General features: G+C 38.2%; 1 protein-coding gene across 4 annotated transcripts in view; it reads left to right on the top strand.

The window, feature by feature from the left end:
• The window catches only part of SPEF2 (sperm flagellar 2), a 184102-nt gene that overhangs the window by 54554 nt on the left and 109100 nt on the right, over positions 1-20448 (top strand). For all 4 annotated transcript variants that reach the window (XM_042952165.1, XM_042952150.1, XM_042952160.1 and 1 more), the window contains 5 exons: positions 12522-12741; positions 14252-14406; positions 16080-16140; positions 17537-17598; positions 19582-19685. In XM_042952165.1, the coding sequence (XP_042808099.1) occupies positions 12522-12741; positions 14252-14406; positions 16080-16140; positions 17537-17598; positions 19582-19685 (602 nt within the window). The remainder of the gene's footprint in view (positions 1-12521; positions 12742-14251; positions 14407-16079; positions 16141-17536; positions 17599-19581; positions 19686-20448) is intronic.

The following is a 20448-nucleotide window of genomic DNA, read 5'->3' as shown; positions in this document are numbered from 1 at the left end:
TCCAAGAAGGTCTGAATTTTGCTGTAGGGCAGAAGTGTTGGGCTGAGAACCAGAAACCCTCTCACCTGGAAGACCCTCCCACCCCACCTCTCCTACCCAGTGCCCAGGACCCGTCAGTCATATTCTTTGGGCACACTGAACTCACAGTAGTCTTTCATAAATTGGGCAGTCACCTCTAAACTTTTTTTAGGTAGTGTATACCTCTTTAAGCCATCAACCTAAGCAGTGAAACAAAGAAAATAGAACACAGTAGTCATTACTATGGGAGAGGGCACTCTGTGTGGAAAACTTCAGTGTGAATTTTTCAATGGCTAGATATGTAGACCAAGTCATAGTGTCTATACACTTTGTGATATTAGAGAAATTCCAACCAGTCTGTCAGACTGTCCCTAGCTGGGCAATGGCAGCAGACAGGTGAATTCAAATGTATAAGCTTCTGGAAAAGTTACTTGAGCAGCAAGACCGTAGAAATTAGTACAGAAGTGATCTTGAGGGAGACCACCACCTCCCTGATGAACAGAACATGGTTTGAGAAACTAAGGAATGAACTTTACTGTTTTCATAAGGACAGCTACCACCACCAGAATTGTTTTATGTTCCTGGTATAGTGGATCTCTCTGATATAAAGTCCAGTGTGATACTGTCTTAAGGGCATTTGAGGTCAGGTGATAATGCAAGCCTTAGAGTCTCCATGTATTTTAGCTCCAGGAAATTGTGCTTTGAAAAACATTGGGCTAGACACAAAGCTACTGTAATTCCCAGTGTGCCATGTTTAAAACCTTGGAAGGGCCATGGTGACTTGCTAGAGCAGAGAATGGAGCCAGGAGTAGGAACCTTCCATTTTGTGGTAAATTAGCTACCCTTCCACTAATGCCTTCAGTGAGTCACTTTGAATGTGTCTGAAAACAGAATGCTAAGTAGAAGCCCCTGTCTGTTGTTTACATTTGATTTGTCACTCAATTTCAGCAGCACTGAAATGTAAGTTTTTAGAATAGAGGATGTCTCAGAATGACTTAGTCTCAGTTACCCCTACTAATCAAACCGACAGGACAGAGTATCAGTCCAATGATTCTGGCTGCCTAATACATAAGTAAGTAATTGGAGCTCAAAGTTTTATGAAAAGAAGCCTCTGTCACTGTTTGCAAGTGCTGAGCATTCCGAACTTCTAGAATTGTTACCAGCTGGAATGGGTGCATTGCATAGTGAGGTACCAGGCTCCCTTCAGTGTGGGCCTATAAGCTTTGACAGTGACCTTCATCACATGCTAGGTAATTGACCATGACCAATTTGAATTTCCCTCTAAAAAGAAGTACAAGGTTGGGGCGCCTGGGTGGTTCAGTCAGTTAAGCATCTGACTTTGGCTCGGGTCATGACCTCGCAGTTTATGAGTTTGAGCCCCGCAATGGGTTAATCACTGACAGTGCAGTGTGGAGCCTGCTTGGGATTCTCACTCTCTCCCCTTCTCTCTGTGCCCCTCCCCCACTTGTGCTCACTCTCTCTTGCTCTCTCTCTCTCTCAAAATAAATAAATAAACTTAAAAAAAAAAAAAAAGAAGTACAAGGTCTGTTGCCCTAGGTCGTCTTTTGTGAAAGACTAGAATTAAACACACCTGTTCCCATAATAACAGATCAGGACAGATTGGGGAAGGCTACTGCTGGGACAGAAATGATCAGATTTCTGACTGAAAGCCATTATTTGATTAAGACCAGTTCTTCAGATATCCTGATGAATTGGAATTAACCGTGAGATTGGTTGATAGGTAGGCCTTGACTACTCTCAGTTCTGCTTCTGGTGAGAACATTCTTTAGCTCAGCATGGCAGGGGAAGTAGAGTTAACTTCTTCCATTCCTTTGTTACCATGAGCCATATTTGTATTTCCTGGTGGTAGATAATGGTGTGGCCCAGGCTGAGCACTCCAGCACAGAGCGGGGTGGAGGAGTACCTTCTCTCTGGAGGTGCATCCATCCCACCAAAGTCAGTGTGAGGTATACATCCCCACCTCCCTGGCTTCTCTGGAATCTGAAGGCCAGATGTTTTGACAAGAAGATATGGTCAGGAAGCCAGTAATCCTCAGACCTGACTGGAAGTCAGGTGACTTAGAAAGCTGCCAAGCTCACTAAGGTCATCTTTTCAACTTGTTTTGAGACCTTTAATCTGGGCCCCTAGTTAAAGCCCATTCAATGACAGCTCCTGGATGAGAAGCCAAAATTCAGTTGCACATCAGCCAACTGCTATGTCCTCTCTTCCTCCTTGTCAAAAGCAGTATAAGGCAGAATCAATCCTATCTATTGGAACCTGGCTATCAAACAAATACCAGACAGTAGTCAAGAAACCCTATAGTGCTACCAGGTTGCATGAGCAGAACTCCCCATCAGACAAGATATCCAACTACCCTTTCTCTTTCTCCTGAGACTTCTGGCTCATTGTCAGGAATATTTTAATGTAAATTACAAATTTACGCAGTTCTTCTAGATTCCCTCAGGATTTTGGGGGTGGGTTGGAGGAGAGAAAGCTTAGGAAGGGAAGACAACAAACAGAGCCTTTGAAAGCTACAAAGTTTTGCCTTAGTACTTTCCTGTGGATTATGGCTTTTTTGCTGAGTGCCAGATTTCCCAAGCACAGTAACTGGAATATAGCCACTCGACTTTCCATGCTGCCATAGTAGTAAAGGTGCTTCTCTGAAGTCTGATTCTCTTTGGTCAGAGATAGGACAGATCCAGACAGGAGGTTAGCCAGGAGAGCCGGTGCCAGGGGTTGAATTCTTAGAGTGAGAACTAAGATGGTCAGGAGAAATTTACCTGAAGTAGCTGAAAACAGGAAGAGGCAGCGTAGGCTCAAGCCAAGTCCTTTGAATACGCCAGTGATCAAAGCTGAGATTGGGTGAAAACCAGACTAGAAAGTGAAAACAAGGGTGGCAAGCTGGAAGCTAGACAGAAATGGAACAGAACAGGACTCAGCTTAAAGGCGTGGAAACAAAGTAAGGATGCAGTAGGCAGTTGCCTACACCTTTTTTATTTTCTGCCTGGCAGGGGTACATGGTTGGGTCAACGTAATTTAGCAGACCCATGATAAATATCCAGTTAGTGATATGAAATTAACCAGGTCACAAGCAGTTTGCCATAGAGCAGCTCTTACCTACCCATTTACACAGGCTGCTTTTACCTACTCCAGGCCCTGATAAATCTCTGATAGAGCTTCTTCCAAAGTCCCAAATTTATAAGTTATTTAAATTTGAGTGTTGTGTGCTGTGTAAAAAAAGAATGCCATGATTTAATGGAAAGACTCACTCAAAATCATACTGCCAGCCATTACTTCTAGAAATGCTTCCAGGATTAGCTAAATTCATACATGGTGTGTGGATTCTTGCTAACTTCTATCTGTGAGGATGACACTTTCTGATCTTGTTCCTAGATTTTGGGTTGTGTTGTGTTTAAGTCATCTTTGTACTTAATCAGAATTACTAAAACTTAATATCCATGTATTCACTCATTTATTCAGTTCATATATATTTAGCCTATACTACTGATTGATTGACTCATTAATTCAGTCAATAAATATTACTACTTATTACGTGCAGGCACTGTTCTATTGAGGATGTAAAGTTGATCAAGATAGAGATCTTCCCCTCTGGTGCTCACAGTTTAGTGGAGATGAGAGAAAACATTCCAGAGCATAATAAGTGTAGATAAGCACAGGAGGTTATTGGGGACCCAATGGAAGGGGTGAGTTTCAGTATGAGTAAAATCATTTCCGGTATCACAGATTGTCGTCTCTTCCTCACTTCTTGCAGAGTGGTGTGCAAGAGAAAGCCAGCCATAGTAGATGCAAGATTAAGGCAGCTCGAATGTCTGTATGATGACGTTGTGGTGCATCAGCTATACTCTGAAAAGTGCATAGCCTCATTTTGCAGAGTTACTACCTGTGGTGTTTCTTGAAGTCAGTTTATTAGAAGCTTCTACCTTAAGTCCTTTGGCCACTGTACCAAGATAGTCTGTCTGTTGATGTGTTTTATTATATATAGATTAAAAGATTGCATTTCAGGAAAACCCAAGGACACTAGCAGGTGCCAAAAACACTGTAAGTGTTGTATTCCCTAAGAAGTTCTTTCTCTCTCGTAGGAGAAAAGGCATTTGTCTTGTTTTTTGAAGGCATCAGTAATTGAATTGCAAGACACTTAGAGCCTACTAAACTAGGATCTGGGGCACCTCAGGCCACAGAGATGTTGGTGACTTCTAACAATCTGTGAAAACAAACACTGGGGAGGTCATTGTGTGTGCTTTCAGACTAGGACCGCCACTCTACAAATGCCACAATTGGATGTCACTAGTAAATATCATTGGCATAATCCAGTGTTGTTTGTTGAATGTTGTGCTAGCGGCACTCAGATTTTACGGATTGATGAATACCTCCCAAGGCCCAGATTCTAGTTATCTAAGTTGATCAAAGCAAACCATGTCTGCCCCCTTTTAAAAGCATAGATAAGGAAGCTGTATTCCTAATTTGGATCTTTGGAAGTGGCAACATATGAAATGAGGTGCTTTTGCTTTAGTCCAAGGGTGATCATGTGCACAGAAGTAAACAATTTGCTGAGAAAACCATGCAGTTCCACCAGCATTATCATTTAACCATTTGGACAATGTGACAGTCAAGGAGGGAATCTAATGAATGGAACACATTGAAGATCTCAAGCTTGCCCTTGAAATGTTCACTTCAGCCTACATTCAAGCACACTGATCCTGAGCAGATGCTGTCTATAAATGCTCATGTTGCTTTTAGCCATGGTTAATAATGGGGATGAAAAATAATGACACATCAAGGCATAGGAAACAAAAAAAAAGATATGACAGACTGGAAGTAACCAGAATCAGAAGTCTAGGAAACCATGAGGTACCTACAATGTGATACAGACAACCATGTGAGTGTGAGTGGGGATCCAGGCTGGAAAGCAGTGTTAGGTCCATGTCATTTATGAAGATAGGAAGAATAGGTGGATAATGTGGTCCCAGGGATTCAGAATGCAGTCTCTGAAAAGGTCAATGTTGATCAGTTAATGAAACCAATGCTGGTAAATAGGTTGTGACTTTCGACCAAGGGCAGGGGCTGTTTACTTCTGTTGTAATTTCATGGTCTCTGTGTATAGGTAGATAAGATATATAAGATATATATATATATATATATATATATATATATATATATATATATATGATAAGATATATAAGATATATAAGATAAGATATACACACACATACACACACACACACGTACATACATATGACAGTTTCCATTAATCAAGTGCTAGAATCATGGAGCACATCTACATAGGAAAAGTGTCTCCTTAAAACAATACTTTGTACCAGGTGATACTTACCTAGCATTGCCCATGCTGGGCTGAGTCTTGAAACTAATTGTCAGGTATCTATTCATAATAATACCCAAAGGAGTAAGAATTATACATTCTATTATATAATTTTTCTCTGATAAAATTTTATTATATAGTTAACATAATTATATAAAACAAACCATGTGAAATAGGGATATGGTAAAAAAAAATCTAGCTCCTCTTCACTAACGAACTAGAAAATCTCTTTAGCTCATTGTCGTTAAACTAGTAATCTTCATTCTGGTCTGAGTTTCCCTTTTTCCAGTTCTTCTGACCTCCTCTTCACTCATCGTGTTCTTGTTCCAACCTGAGATGGTTACTTTGACTTATCCTTTATCTTTGGTCTTTACTTAAAAATTTTATCAACTGTATTTTTAAGATGAGTCTTCAAAATGAGTTCCACCAAATCCTTGAGCCCCTTACCTCCATGGGTCAAGCTTCAGACCTTTTCCTAACCTAAGCATTCAGGTCTCTGCATGGTGAACATTCTATCCCATTGTGTTGGGCCACATTCTACAACTAATTCAGCAATGGAACAGGGCTTTATTCTGATCCCTTTGTGAGGAAGCACACCTCTCTGATTGGGGTGCAAGCGGCATGTAATTTCTCCCATTGGGCAGAAACTTCCTGTTATGTGCCTCCAGCAGGAGCCTGAGAACTTCTTAGTTAAGTTTTGAAACTGCACAGTGACATAGACTACTCACATAAGAATTTCATTCAATCTTTACACCAACTGTGTGAGATAGATATTATCATACAAAGATGAGGCAATTGTCGAGAGTACAAAACAAGTAAGTAGCAGAACTATTCTGGGGATCCAGGTCATCTGATTTCAGTCCCAGACTGGTTCCTTTAGGACAGATTAAATGCACCGCACAGAATCATTAGAATGTTAGAAACTTTCCACCTAAAATTGGCCTTGGACTTAAAGCCTTTTTATCTTAAAGTAATGTAATTTCTGGTTTTTTTTAATTTTTTTGTTAATGTTTATTTTTGAGAGAGACAGAGACAAAGCATGAACAGGGGATGGACGGAGAGAGAGGGAGCCACAGAATCCAAAGCAGGCTCTAGTCTCTGAGCTGTCAGCAAGAGCCTGGAGCGGGGCTCCAACTCATGAACCGTGAGATCATGACCTGAGCCGAAGTCGGAAATTCAACCCACCTAGCCACCCAGGCGCCCCTCTGGTTTATTTATTAATTTGGTTTACTTCTGACTGGCCACATTACATAAAATAATTATCACGTCTAATTAGAAGTATAAGTGATTCCAATGAATGAAAGCAGAAGCAAGCAATAAATTCCAATTCAATGATTATGAAAAGCAATTCAGTATTTAGCTAATTTTGAATAATGCATATAATTACTGTGTACAGAATTATTAGAAAAACTAAAACAAAGTAAATTTTACAAATAAAGGATAGTTTGTTTAGAAGTAACAGATATGATTATATTGAGATAGTAATAAATTCCACCCATTTTTAAAGGAAAACCTATTGTGAATACTTTGGGGGATTTTTGTTTATTTCTTTCAAAAAGCATTTCCTTATCTCAGAATGTTGTCATAACAGAAATTCTGTCCCCAAACCAAGCAAGCCATCTATAGCATTTATGAAATCTGTCAGCTTATATTCTGAGCAAGCATTTTTTTGTCAGATATTGGATAGATATGAAAAGAATACTGATTAAAAAATGCAACAACAAAGGCATGTGTTTAATAATATATGAGATAGCATATATAAAAGCATGTTTAAATTTGTATATGACCTAGCATATAAAATATTTATGCCATGTCATACAAAATATATATTAGTGTAAGTATACAAATATAAAGATAAATATCCTGACGTGTAGTCAGAGGAAACACATATACCTTCCTCCTCAAAAAAAAAAAGAAGAAAGAAAATTCAGATTAGCCGAAGTTGAAAAATTGGCCCTGTTTTGTGAAAAAACACATTGAACTCTTTTTTTTTTTAATGAAAATCTGTTTCATTTTTTTAAGTGTATTTATTTATTTTGAGAAAGAGAGAGACAGAGAGGCAAAGAGAGAGAGAGAGAGATAGGATCCTAAGCAGGCTTTGCATTGTCAGTGCAGAGCCCGACATGGAGCTCGATTCCATGAACTGTGCAATCATGACCTGAGCGGAAATCAAGAGTTGGATGATTAACCAACCCAGGAGCCCCAGTGTCTTTTGTTTTTGTTCTCTCTCTGGTTTTTATGAGAGCATATGCTGTTGAAGGAGCTCATTTTCCCCCCCAGTGAATATTGCTCATTTTTTCTAGCCCAATTATTTGGACTAAGAAGACTAAGTTAAGATTAATTGGGGCAAGTTGATTGAGGGCAAGTGATTAATTGATTGATTGATTTTAGAGAGAGAGTGAGTGTGAGAGCAAGGGAGAAGGGTAGAGGGAGAGGGGGAGAAAGAATGAGAATCCTAAGCAGGTTTCACACTCAGCACAGAGCCCGATGAGGGGCTTAATCCCACAACAGTGAGATCCTGACCTGAGCAGAAATCAAGAGTTGGACCCTTAAACAGCTGAATCACCCAGGTGCCCCTGCAAGTGGTATATTTTAAAAAGTGCTAATAAAACTGATCATCTTTAATAAGATTTGGAGAAAACTTGCATCATTTTTTAAAAAAGGCTGATAAGGGGCGCCTGGGTGGCGCAGTCGGTTAAGCGTCCGACTTCAGCCAGGTCATGGTCTCGCGGTCCGTGGGTTCGAGCCCCGCGTCAGGCTCTGGGCTGATGGCTCGGAGCCTGGAGCCTGTTTCCGATTCTGTGTCTCCCTCTCTCTCTGCCCCTCCCCCGTTCATGCTCTGTCTCTCTCTGTCCCAAAAATAAATAAAAAACGTTGAAAAAAAAATTAAAAAAAAAGAGGCTGATAAGCTGATACATCTTGAATTCGTAATGTTCTGCACCACTGAAATAGTACATCAGAGTGTTTTGAAGTTTGAATAGTTAGATAAATAGGTTATATGTACTAATTCCAAATAATAAAATATATCATGTATTTCTATGTCTTATATTTCTACTCTTTGTTTCTGGTAGATTGTGGATGGAATATTTATATAATGAAATTGTTAACTACTTATGTTCCTAAATTTGTTTATATGCACTACAGATCTTTTTAAGATCTTCAAGTGACTTCAGAAAAATACTATCTTACCTAATATTTCAGTGATTTGTATTTAAACTAAATCCTAATTCTTATCTGTTTTTATGTCTTAATAATTTTTATTATTGTGGTGATAGTAAAGCAACTTTGGACAGCTTTAGAAAATACAATAAAGCAATGCACTAATTTACTCCCCACCAGCACTGAATGAAAAGTATGACTAATCTTTTTATGTTAGGCAAAATACGATCATTGTTTTATTTTGGATATCTTTATTTTTTTGAATTTGAACATTTCTTCAAAAACTCATCGGCCATTTTATTCTATTTTGAGTATTGACTGTTCATATTCTTTGTGCCTTTTTTTTTCTGTTGGGATATTTTTTATCTTATTACATACAGCTTTTTATAAACTAGACTCTTAAGCCTTTGTGAAATATATATATATATATATATATATATATATATATATATATATATGTCACTTTCCTTTTGTTTTTTACTTTTCAGTTGTGTGTAAGTAGGGGAGCCTGGGTGGCTCGGTTGGTTAAGTATCCAACTTGGGCTCAGGTCATGAGCTCATGGTTCGTGGGTTCAAGCCCCGCCTCGGGCTCTGTGCTGATAGCTCGGAGGCTGGAGCCTGCTTTGGATTCTGTGTCTCCCTCTCTCTCTCTCTCTCTCTCTCTCTGCCCACCCACCACTCACACTCTGTCTCTCTCTTAAAAATAAATAAGCATTAAAAATTTTTTAGGGGCGCCTGTGTGGCTCAGCGGTTAAGCGGCGGACTTCGGCTCAGGTCATGATCTCACGGTCCGTGAGTTCGAGCCCCACGTCCGGCTATGTGCTGACAGCTCAGAGCCTGGAGCCTGCTTCAGATTCTGTGTCTCCTTCTCTCTGACCGTCCCCTGTTCATGCTCAGTCTCTCCCTCTCTCAAAAATTTCATGCTTAGAAAGACCATCATGGAACATGTAAAATGTTCATCCAGATTTTGGTGCCTTCATGATTTCTTGGTTTCAGAATCTATTTTCATGAAAAAATATAAGGATATCCAACTTTATTATTTTCAAATATGTGGCCAGTTATTTCAGTACCTGTTATGAAATAATGTACTTCTCTGCTACTATGAAATATAAATCTTATTAAGTACTGAATTCCTGCATATACTTAGATCTATTTATAGAATTTATATTTTTGTGCACTGAAAAAACTCATTTCTTTCTGAAACTCATTTTTTTATTAGTGTATTCTTTTTTAATGTTTATTTATTTTGTGAGAGAGAGAGAGAGCAAACATGAGTGGGGAGGGGCAGAGAGAGGGAGACAGAGAAGCCCAAGCAGGCTCCACGCTGTCAGTGCAGAGCCTAATATGGGGCTCAGTCTCACAAACTGTGAGATCATGACCTAAACTGAAATCAAGAGTCAGATGCTCAGCTGACTGAGACATCCAGGGGCCCTCATTACTGTATTATTAACAAGTACTTAATATATGGTAAGGTACACCCCCTTTTACTTTCTTAAGTTTTTTAAATAAATATTTTTATCCATTGTATTTCTTCTTTTGCCTTAGTTTTAGACTCATTGGTCATATGACACTAGCACTTTTGTTGTTATTATATTCAATCAGATTAATCGGTAAGAATTAAATAGTTTATAGATATGAAACTTAAAAAAATTTTTTTTATTGTTTATTTTTGACAGAGACACAGAGCATGAATGGGGGAGGTGCAGAGAGAGAGGGAGACATAGAATCTGAAGCAGACTCCAGGCTCTGAGGTGTCAGCACAGAGCCCCACGTGGGGCTCGAACTTACAGACCACGAGATCATGACCTGAGCTGAAGTTGGATGCTCAACTGACTGAGCCACCCAGGCGCCCCATGAAGCTTTTTTTAAATGTTTTATTTCTTTTTGAGAGAGAGAGAGAGAGAGAGAGAGAGACAGAGCACAAGCAAGGGAGGGGCAGAGAGAGAGAGAGAGGGAGACACAGAATCTGAAGCAGGCTCCAGGCTCTGCGCTGTCAGCCTGATGCGGGGCTCGAACGCATGAACTGCGAGATCATGACCTGAGCAGAAGCCAGACACTTAACCAACTAAGCCACCCAAGCGCCCCTATAGATTTAACCTTTTAAACTTACCCTTTAATGAAGTTATTTTTCCTTATACCCCTCAGTGAAGTTTGAGGCTTCCTATATATAGGCTCCCTATTTCTTTGTTCATTCCAATGATTTTGTGAAAGTTTTTAATTGTAAGCAGAAAAGAAAAAAGTTGACTCTTGCTGAGGAAGCAGGAAAACAGTTATTCCAAATATGTTAGGTAGTTCAGTTAATCAGCAGGTGGGCTCGAGAACCAGGTTCAAGGGTAATCTTCCAAAGAAAATTATCAGACCCACCAAAGCAAGATCTGTTGAGAAAACTGTCACCACTGCCACCATCATGGGGATTCGTAGTTCAGGTCACAGCTATCACCTCTGCACTAGGAATTCAAGTCTACAGCAGCCTCCTTTACTTCTAGAAGCACTTCCACCTCTTTATCTCAGTTGCATTGGCTAGAACTTCCAGAATAATGTGACTATTAATGATGAGTATCTTTTTCTTACTCCTGCCTTTACTGGAAAAATGTGTCATTCATTTTGGTTCACTGTTAATGTATCAGTCCCTGAAAGTGTTAGAGAAGTCATCTTCAATTCATAACACATTAAAAGATTTGTTCTATTTCCTTTTAATTTTGTGCGTTTTTTTCCCTCATCAGACATGAATTTTATCAGATGTTTCTTGCTTAAATGATCATATGCTTTTTTTAAAAAAAAAATTAACCTATGAATGTAATACAGTAATGGGTTTAAAATCTCTCGTTTCTTTCCTATTATGTCACAAAACTGATACTTGCTCTTCTACATCTTTGTTCAGAACTAGAAGCAATTTCTTTATCACCATTAGTCTGGACAAGTCCTGGAAATATTAATAAAAATATCTTGATGGTTTTACTCTGTATCCATTTCCATTTTTATGAGTTCCCTCCTCATTTTTATATGAAATTACTTTTTCCTATTTTAGTGTTTAGTTTGTTTCCCTTCTTTTTTATTTTAGATCAGGCGTCTTATGGGACCAAATTTTCCTCTGAGTACAATTTGATCCCATCACATATTTTTAATAAATCTATTGTTTTAATGTTCTTTTTGGCATCTACCCTTTTAATTTCTCCTTTAAGCCAAGAATTACTTTATTTTTTTATTTTTATTTTTTTTAACGTTTGTTTATTTTTGAGACAGAGACAGAGCATGAATAGGGGAGGGGCAGAGAGAGAGGGAGATACAGAATCTGAAACAGGCTCCAGGCTCTAAGCTGTCAGCACAGAGCCCGATGCGGGGCTCGAACTCACAGACCGCGAGATCATGACCTGAGCCGAAGTCGGACGCTTAACCGACTGAGCCACCCAGGCACCCCCCAAGTATTATTTTAAAAGAATACTTTTAATTTTTAAGTCCTTCTATTTCTCATATCTTCCAAAAACTGATTTCTAGTTTTATCACATAGAGGTAGAGAATGTGGTCCGTAGTTTGTTTTCATTTCAGCAGGAAACCTGAAGAAACCAGGAGTCAAACGTAGTAGATTCATACCGGGCATGAATGTTCTCTTTTATCTTTCTTTAAAATATTTTAAAGTAAGCTTAGTATTTGCATAAGATAGCAGATAAACTATTATTCTTTTTTTGTTTACTGATGGCAGCATCGATTTAAGCGTCTTTTATGCTCAACCTGGGTTACAATTTGTCTCAATTAACCCAATATGCCTACTTTCATAAACTGTTAAGGATGTTTGAGTTTTTTCTTTTTTACTTTAACGTAGGAAGTTCTTTTCTGCTCTCCTATATGAATGTATTATGTTATTACTCATTTACGTAAAATAATTATTTAAAGTATTACATACTTTTGTTTGCTATAATTTGGGCTTATTTTTGATACAACTTTTTTGTATGGCTAAATTCCACTTTTAATAATATTCTTTTTTGTTCGTTTCCTTGTTATTTTGTAGAACATGGTTGGGGAGTGGGCCTTACCAGAAGAAATGGTTGAGAATTTACCACCCTCCAACAACAACATATTGGGTCATGTGATTCACAGATTAATTGAAAAATCTCATCCTCCTCAAGTCAAAGCAACAATACCAGAATTACCTTCATTTGCTATTAAAGGGTGCTTATTGGGGAAAACATTTAGTGGAAAAACTACTGCTCTGAAGGCTCTACAAAAAGGTAGAATTTCCTTTTTCTTTTTTTCCCCCTGCTTATTGGATTCTGTCTACATTGACTGTAGCTTCAAATGACTATGTCTGTAGACAACATACATAAGAATCTGCTGCTATAGTGAGAAACTCTGTCATCATCAAAAATTTTATAATAGACTGATCATATAATTACTTGTCCAAGGCAGACACTTTTAAGATTTTAGAGTCATAAACTGGGACTGTCCCAAGCAAACCTGGATATATGGATATGTTATATACTGATAGTACATAGTCTAGAGAAATACCAATTGTAAACTTTTCCTCGTAGATTTTATTTACCTACCAATGAAGGAGGAAATTAATAATTTGTAACAAATACAAAAGAAATCTGCTTAAAATTATAAATGTTTTAATTCTTCACATCTGTTGAGTTCTGTCTTTTTAATGAGGCTTTGGCTTTTTCTGTTGAAGTCCGTTCAGCTAAAAGCATAGGTTTCCATTGGTTTAGTTCACTTTTATTCAATTACACTAATTTTTTGCTGTTTTTATTTCAAAACTCAAAATTTACAGACTAGTCCATGTTAAACTATTCTAATGCAGAGAAAGGTAAGGTAGATCATTATTGAAATGTTAAAAGTACCTCCTTAAAAAGAAGCTTGACAAAAGCACAATGAGATATTACTTCACACCAAGATGGGTACAATAAAAAAAAAAAAGGAAAATAACAAGTGTTAGTGAGGAAGTGTTGCTTGGAACCCTCATACGTTGCTGGTGGGAAAATAAAATGGGGTAGCCACTATGGAAAGCAGTTTGGTGGTTCCTCAATAATTAAACAAAGAATTACCATATGATCCCAACAATTCCACTATGGAATGTATACCCCAAAGGATCGAAAACGGGTGCTCAAAATAAATCTTATGCAGGAATATTCATAGCAGCACTATTAAAAATAGTCAAAAGGTGCGAAAAAAATCCAAATGTCACCTGATGAATGGATAACAAAAATAGTATATCTACACAATGAAATATTATTTCTCAGCCATAAAAAAGGAGTGAGTACTACTAATACATGCTACAACATGAATGAACCTTGAAAACATGATGCTGAATGAAAGAAATGATACACAAAAGGCCACATACTGTATGATCCATTGATATGAAATATCCAGAATAGGCAAACCCATAAAGACAGAAGGCAATTTACTGGTTGCAGGCACAGGAATAAGAGAGATACAGAGTGACTGCTTAGTGGGTATCAGGTTTCCTCTTTGGGTGATGAAAATTTTTTGGAATGAGATAGTGGTGATTGTTAGACATGTAAATGGCCTAAACACTTCTGAGGTGTATCTTTTACCATAGTTAAAATGGTTAAATTTATGTTATGTGAATTTTACCACAACAAAAAAATAAGCAGCTTGATCCAAAAGACAATTCTAGGGAGCCCAAAAGACAGTATTATGGGGTGAAGCCAGCATGGAAGGATAATTATGTCAATTTCCTAAATGAAGTAATTAATAAAATTGTCTGCTGTACTTTAGACTTTCCTATTCAGGTACTTTCTATTGACACTCTTGTCCAAGAAGCCATCAAAGCATTTCATGACAACGAACAAGTCAGTGAGGCCCTACCAATTGAGAAAAAAGATGAAGAAAAGGCTCTACCAGTTCAGCAAGAGACGAGTAAAGAAAGCCAGGCAAGTGTGATTTTAGTTTTCTTTTCTGCTCCTCATATTCTAATGGAATCTAAGAGATCTTCTAGACCAGAGGTTAACAATGTTTTCTATAAAGGTCCAGAGAGAAAATATTTTAGGTTTTATGGGCCAAGAGGCAAAATCAACGTTACTGTGTGGGTGTTTATATAGCAAAAGAGAAGATTCCTCCCCCCCACTCCCCCAACATACTCCGGTTGCCTGGATGGGTCCTCTAGGGTGGTTAGTCCACTTTGCACCCAGTTACCATCAGCAGGAGACAATCTTCTGAGAAAGAGCCACAGGTTGGTAAGACTGGTAAGGGGGCAAAGGGGCTGACTTGCAAGAGTTTGGAAGTGGGTGGGGTATGAGTGTTGTGGGCAGAATTCACCAAGTTACCAGCTCTCAGAGTCATATTCCACCACTGAGACCCTGACAGTGGCCAACGGTGAAGTCTCCATCGCATAAAGACCCGTGCCAGCTTTGGGTCACGGCGAAGGCAGGTGGTGGTGGGGGGGGGGGGAGAATAGCAGAGAAGGGGTGGAGGGGGATACCAGACTTGGTCCCCTGGCTCACAATGCTGTTCCACAGAGGGATGCCCAGGGACTATATGCAAAACAGTTGGCCAACTGAATTTGGTCTGTGAGTAGATCTCAACCAGAGGGGTTAGTGAAGGAGGGGGAGATCTTCTTGTGGTTTACCTGCATCACATTCCCATAAATATTGCATCTTGCTACATTATTGCATGAAGATTCTAAGGCAGGAAACAGGAGAATGTGACCCCACCTTGAGAATCATAATGTGGTCCAGCACCCTCATTTTAAAGGAGAGACAATAGAGGTCCCAAGGATAAATTGGCTTGCTCGGGGTCGGAAGGCTTATTGATGGCTAGGCTTTGAATGGAAACCAAGATTCTAAATCCAGTACTCTTTCCCCTACCTTATGTTGTCTCTGCAATTGAATAAACTTGCAAAGAATCTAACCCAGATCATTTGCATCGGTTGCAAAATAAATACCATTTAACCAGAAGTTATGAAAATAACTGGGAGAAGTGTGGGCTGCCTCTTATTCTGATGATAGATAATGTACATGTTTTTTCTTTATTCCCTTATTGCTATGACTGACACCTCTAGGATTGTTCTTTCTAAAATAGTGTTTCATAAACTCTACCTCTTTCTCAGGTTTCACTGTATTTTTTTTTTTAATTTTTAATGTTTGTTTATATTTAAGAGAGTTAGAGACAGAGAGTGAGCAGGAGAGGGGCAGAGAGAGAGGGAGACAGAATCTGAAGCAGGCTTCAGGCTCTGAGCTGTTAGCACAGAGCCTGACACGGGGCTCAAACTCATGAACTGTGAGATCACGACCTGAGCCGTTGTCAGATGCTTAACCGACTGAGCAACCCAGGCACCCCTCACTGTATTTTCAAAATAGCAGTTGCTGTATTTTACATAGTAATTGAAGATCACTGGAAAGACAGAGTACACCACAGGCTACTGTATGTTTCTATAAGAATAATCATCAATTTTACGTGTTTTTAGAAATCATTCAGTTATTCTTAATATCATTAAGGTCATAGATAAAATAGTGTGAACCTTACTTATAGAAATAAAATTTTAAATGTTATTAAAATATGATAATGTTAAGATTTCTGTGTGTGTATGTATGTTTTCTCCCCAAAGGATCTACAGGATGTATCTTCAGCTTATCCAGCTTCAAATGAAGCATTGCCAGAAACAGAAGGTAAAACTGTACTTAGTAAGTGAGATATCCAAACAAATCATCCATTTTTTACATTTGAGAGACAGACAGATAAATAGTAAGTGCACATGTATGTGAGCACAAACTTGCTTTCAGGGAAAGAAAAGGGAGACAAGGAGAGTTTTGCATAGTTGTCTACCTGGTCATTTAACAGAGAGAGCAAGGTAAACACAGAAGTCCCCAACCCTTGTCTATAAATAGGGATAAGAGATAAGTATTACAAAGGAATCTTTTTTTGCTCCTTCAGATAGTTGCTCAGTTTTGTTGTGATGTGATAACATCTGATGTGATAACATCCACGATAAATCCTCCCTCTCCCTGGCTTTGCAGGGAGACAGTATTTTATTGTTTCTTTTCGCCCAAGCAGATCTGGGTGAGTGGTAGGGTTGGGGCTCCCTGCACACTGCTGTGTTCTTCAATGGTTGAGGGAGGCTACGGGGTCTGGTCTCTTGCATCCCTGCTGAAGAGTGGTTCCCTACCTAAAGTTAAGTTGATTTCCAGCTTTGGGCAAGGCAAATAAATAGAACCTGGCTTCCAAACCTAATGAAAAGTTACCTCACTTGGGATCTGGGTTCTAGTCTTTCAGATGCTTTTTAGAAACATTGAAGGAAAACAATTTTAAGTCTTAAATATCTTTTCTAGCTGTGCTAGTGAAGGCTTGCCATATTTAATAGTTTCCTCATGTTCTAGCACACAGTTCAGATCATCCTGTGCACACGTCATTATTGCCATCACCACTGGACCATGTGGTGAGCATGAAGCTCTCCAAGAGCAGTTGTATTTTCCATCCTTTCAAAGGGTGTAATCTGTCCCTTATTTCAGTTATGTGTTTCTTACAAGATAATTTTGGTTGATTTTTAATCTATTATAAGTATTGTATGACATATTTTATTACAAAAGTCCAGTTAATTATAAACAGACTCTGAAAACTTGTTTTTTTCCCATAGAATTCAAGTAAAAAACTCCAAAGTCTGACTTCCAGACTTTTCTACTTTGAGACATATTTATTACCTATAACTTGATAATTCAGGAAAATGAAAATTAATGAATTATCATTTTAACAAATTTTCTTCAGAAACTTGGCTATTTTTCTGAAAAGAAAACGCAAACTGTATTAAAGTATTCCTAATGATATTATTATGAGTGAGCCATAAGGGAAGGAAGGAAGTGGAAAACACCAAGCCACACAACGGCCAGGATTTTAATGTTGTGGAACAAAGATGAAGCCATTCTGTGGTGATTCTGTTCTTTCCTCTGAGCATCTCAGGCATGGCTGGATCCAATAACCCATCTGTCCAAAACCATGGATGATCACATACTAACATGGTTCTTAGTGGTAAATACTGGACTTTATTCTTAACACTTTTCCTATTGCTAGGTACTGAAACAAATAAAACTCCAAAAGCTGAAGAAGTCAAATCAAGTGATAGTTTCTCTGAAGTAAGTATTGTAATCTAATTTTGGCTACTAGTAGATTGAAGTATGTCATGATTCATAGTTTCTTGGTATGTCTTCAAATGGAGTGAAATAGCAATGTGCTCCTTTTTTGGTTTAAAGTAATTATTATGGTAAAATAGTAACTAAATCTGAGTTACTTAATATTCTTTATATTCTTAATATTCCTTATCCCTAAAGCAGTGGAAATTGCTATTCAGTTTTGCCAGGTAAGAAAATAAGTTTGTGATTTTTTAAAATTTTAATCATATGTCAAACTTATATTTTATGTGTTTTTCTTTACCACTGAATTTATTACTTCTCTTTCCTTTCCTACTCTCTTTATCTTTAAATACTTTTTTTCCCCGGAATTTCTCCTTAGACCTATTGGTGACTCTTCAGAATGTTTTATTAATCCCTGAAATACTCACAACAATTCACTCACTGTGACTTCTAATGGAAACTAGCATTTTCTTGTATAGTATTGCTTTTCTGTATGTGGAGATATCTTTTTGTCATCAAATACAATGTCCTGATTAATCAAGAAATTTTATTTGCTTTATTTTTATTATATTTAGTTACTTTTATTATGTGATTCACCTTGGGAAACAATTTTAGTTTTCAAATATTTTAATTTGAAAATTCCTTAAAGATAGAAAAAGTTTTGGAAGGATATACACCAATCTGTAAGTATGACAGCCAGTGAAGAGGGAAATGGGCTTAGAGAAAGTGATGAAGGGGAATGTATCATTTTTACTCTGTGTATTTGCAATATAAATTAACAGAAAGGCTAGGTGTATTTTTTATATTTACTTTTATTGAGTTACAAATCCTCCAAATTCCATATTCAATTCAACGCAAAGGGCATACTTTTTGTGTGTGTGTTCATTGTTGTAATTATTTGGGATATGTCAGTGAATAGAAAAGGCAAGGTTGTTGGACCTTAAAGAGTTTACATTCTAATGCAGACAGATAACAAACCATAAACACCGAGTAAATGAATTATATGACCCATTAGATGGTAATGAGTCAGAAGGGAAGAAAATGTAGAGTGAAGTAAGGGGTCAGAAGCAAAGGGGTCAAGGCCATAGAGGTGCGGAAAGAGGGAAGGTTGCTATATTAAATGGGATGAGCCTTCTTTGAGAAAGTGAGATCTAACCAGATTGAAAGAAGATTGAGAGAAAATTCCAAGTGCATCTGGGGAAGCATTTCAGGCAGTAAGAATAGCTGGATGGCAGCCATGAGGCAGGAAGGTGACTGGCCAGCAAAGTGGGGTTAGAGAGATGAGCTGGAAGGGAGAAAAGTCAGGTCAGCCTTACAGGCACAATGAGGACATTTGAAGTAAACAAGGAAACTTTACAGGGTTTTGCGTAGACATCTAATATCATTTGACTTGTAAAATACTTCCTGGTGGTTGAGTTAAGAATCAGCACTAGGGAATTTTCCTGTTCATAAAGCAGCTTTATTGGACTAGCCCTTCTACAGATAATGTTACCAATGCGGGACAAAATAGAAAAGCTAATTATTTGATGGCCAAAAGCCAACAGGAAAAAGTCAAAGTGGAAGACAGGCAGGCAGCCTAAAACAGGCATGAACTGTGTGGCATTGGACCACTGAATCAAGGGAACTTCCCTGGTCAAGAGCCATACTTGTACAGGTTATCCCAGAGGCACACCATGTCTGTGTAGCACGAGAGTGGCTAGAACTCAAGCAGAAATCTTTAATAGTTTCAGTTTAAGGTATTAGAAAATGAAGGTTGGCAATGCCAGAGCAGCTAAGAATTCAGAGGAAGATCTTGGCAAGGAGGGACCCACACAGAGGAGCCTCAATATCCATACACACTTCCCCTGGATGCTTGGCTGACTCCAGAATTGCGCCAGATGATCAGTGTCTTCACCAGAGAGCATGACCATTTAATTTTTCCCCCAGACATTTGGATTCTGACTTTTAAATTAGTTGTACTCTACCACTCATTGTTTATTTTCACAGCTCACTGTGCGTGCTCAGCTTGGTGCAAAATCAGAAAAGTTGCTGAAGAAAGGCAAGAGCATTTCTGACATGTTGCTAGTTAGCATCATGGTAAATGCTATTAAGTACGTATTTTTTTAATCTACTAATATATTCTTTATCAGATAGAAGTATATAAAGAATAATATAGCAGTATTTTTTATTTTTAATATCTAATCAATACTACCCATCTACATGAGAAAACATACAGCAAGATAAAGACATGTTTATGATTTACATGTTTATATTTCACTTCTCCCACTTTACCAGTCTTCACTCACCCAGGTGAAGTTCAGGTTCTATTCCCTCAGGAATTCAAGGAGTCATTAGATACTTGGAAAAGCCAAGGGACAGATTATAGAGGGGAGAGACCCTGATTGTGTGGTCACAAGTCAGTGCCCTTCCTTGTTTTATGTTTCAGGAGAAGGCAGTGGACCCAGGGACCCAAAGGCTCATCAGTGCTGGATGGGAAGGCAATGAGAAAAGGAGGTTGCACAGACAAGAAAGGAATTCTAACAGAGAAAGAAATTAAATCATAAATTTTAATCCAAAAACCCAAATCTCAGTTTTACATAATTAGGGGTTTAGAAGAACAGAGTTTAAGTTTGTTCCCCTTTCATATGGTTTTTCAATATAAAGATCCAAAATAATAATTCTTGGAGCTCGATTCTCTATGGAGGATGTGGCACTGAAAGCAAAAACCCAAGAAATGTTCCTTACACTACAACAACTTATAATCTAATTGAGATAAAGAAGACTCACTTGAGTTTTTCTCAGTTATGAAATACAATAATTATTCATTGTATAGCGAAGTGGAGAGCAGAGGAGTTCAGGTTAGGCAGTTACAGC

This window comes from Panthera leo, chromosome A1, assembly GCF_018350215.1.
Source record: "Panthera leo isolate Ple1 chromosome A1, P.leo_Ple1_pat1.1, whole genome shotgun sequence".
Classification (NCBI taxonomy): Eukaryota; Metazoa; Chordata; class Mammalia; order Carnivora; family Felidae; genus Panthera; species Panthera leo.
The sequence above is the reverse complement of the archived record's forward strand: the minus strand, read 5'-3'. Positions and strand labels throughout refer to the sequence as shown.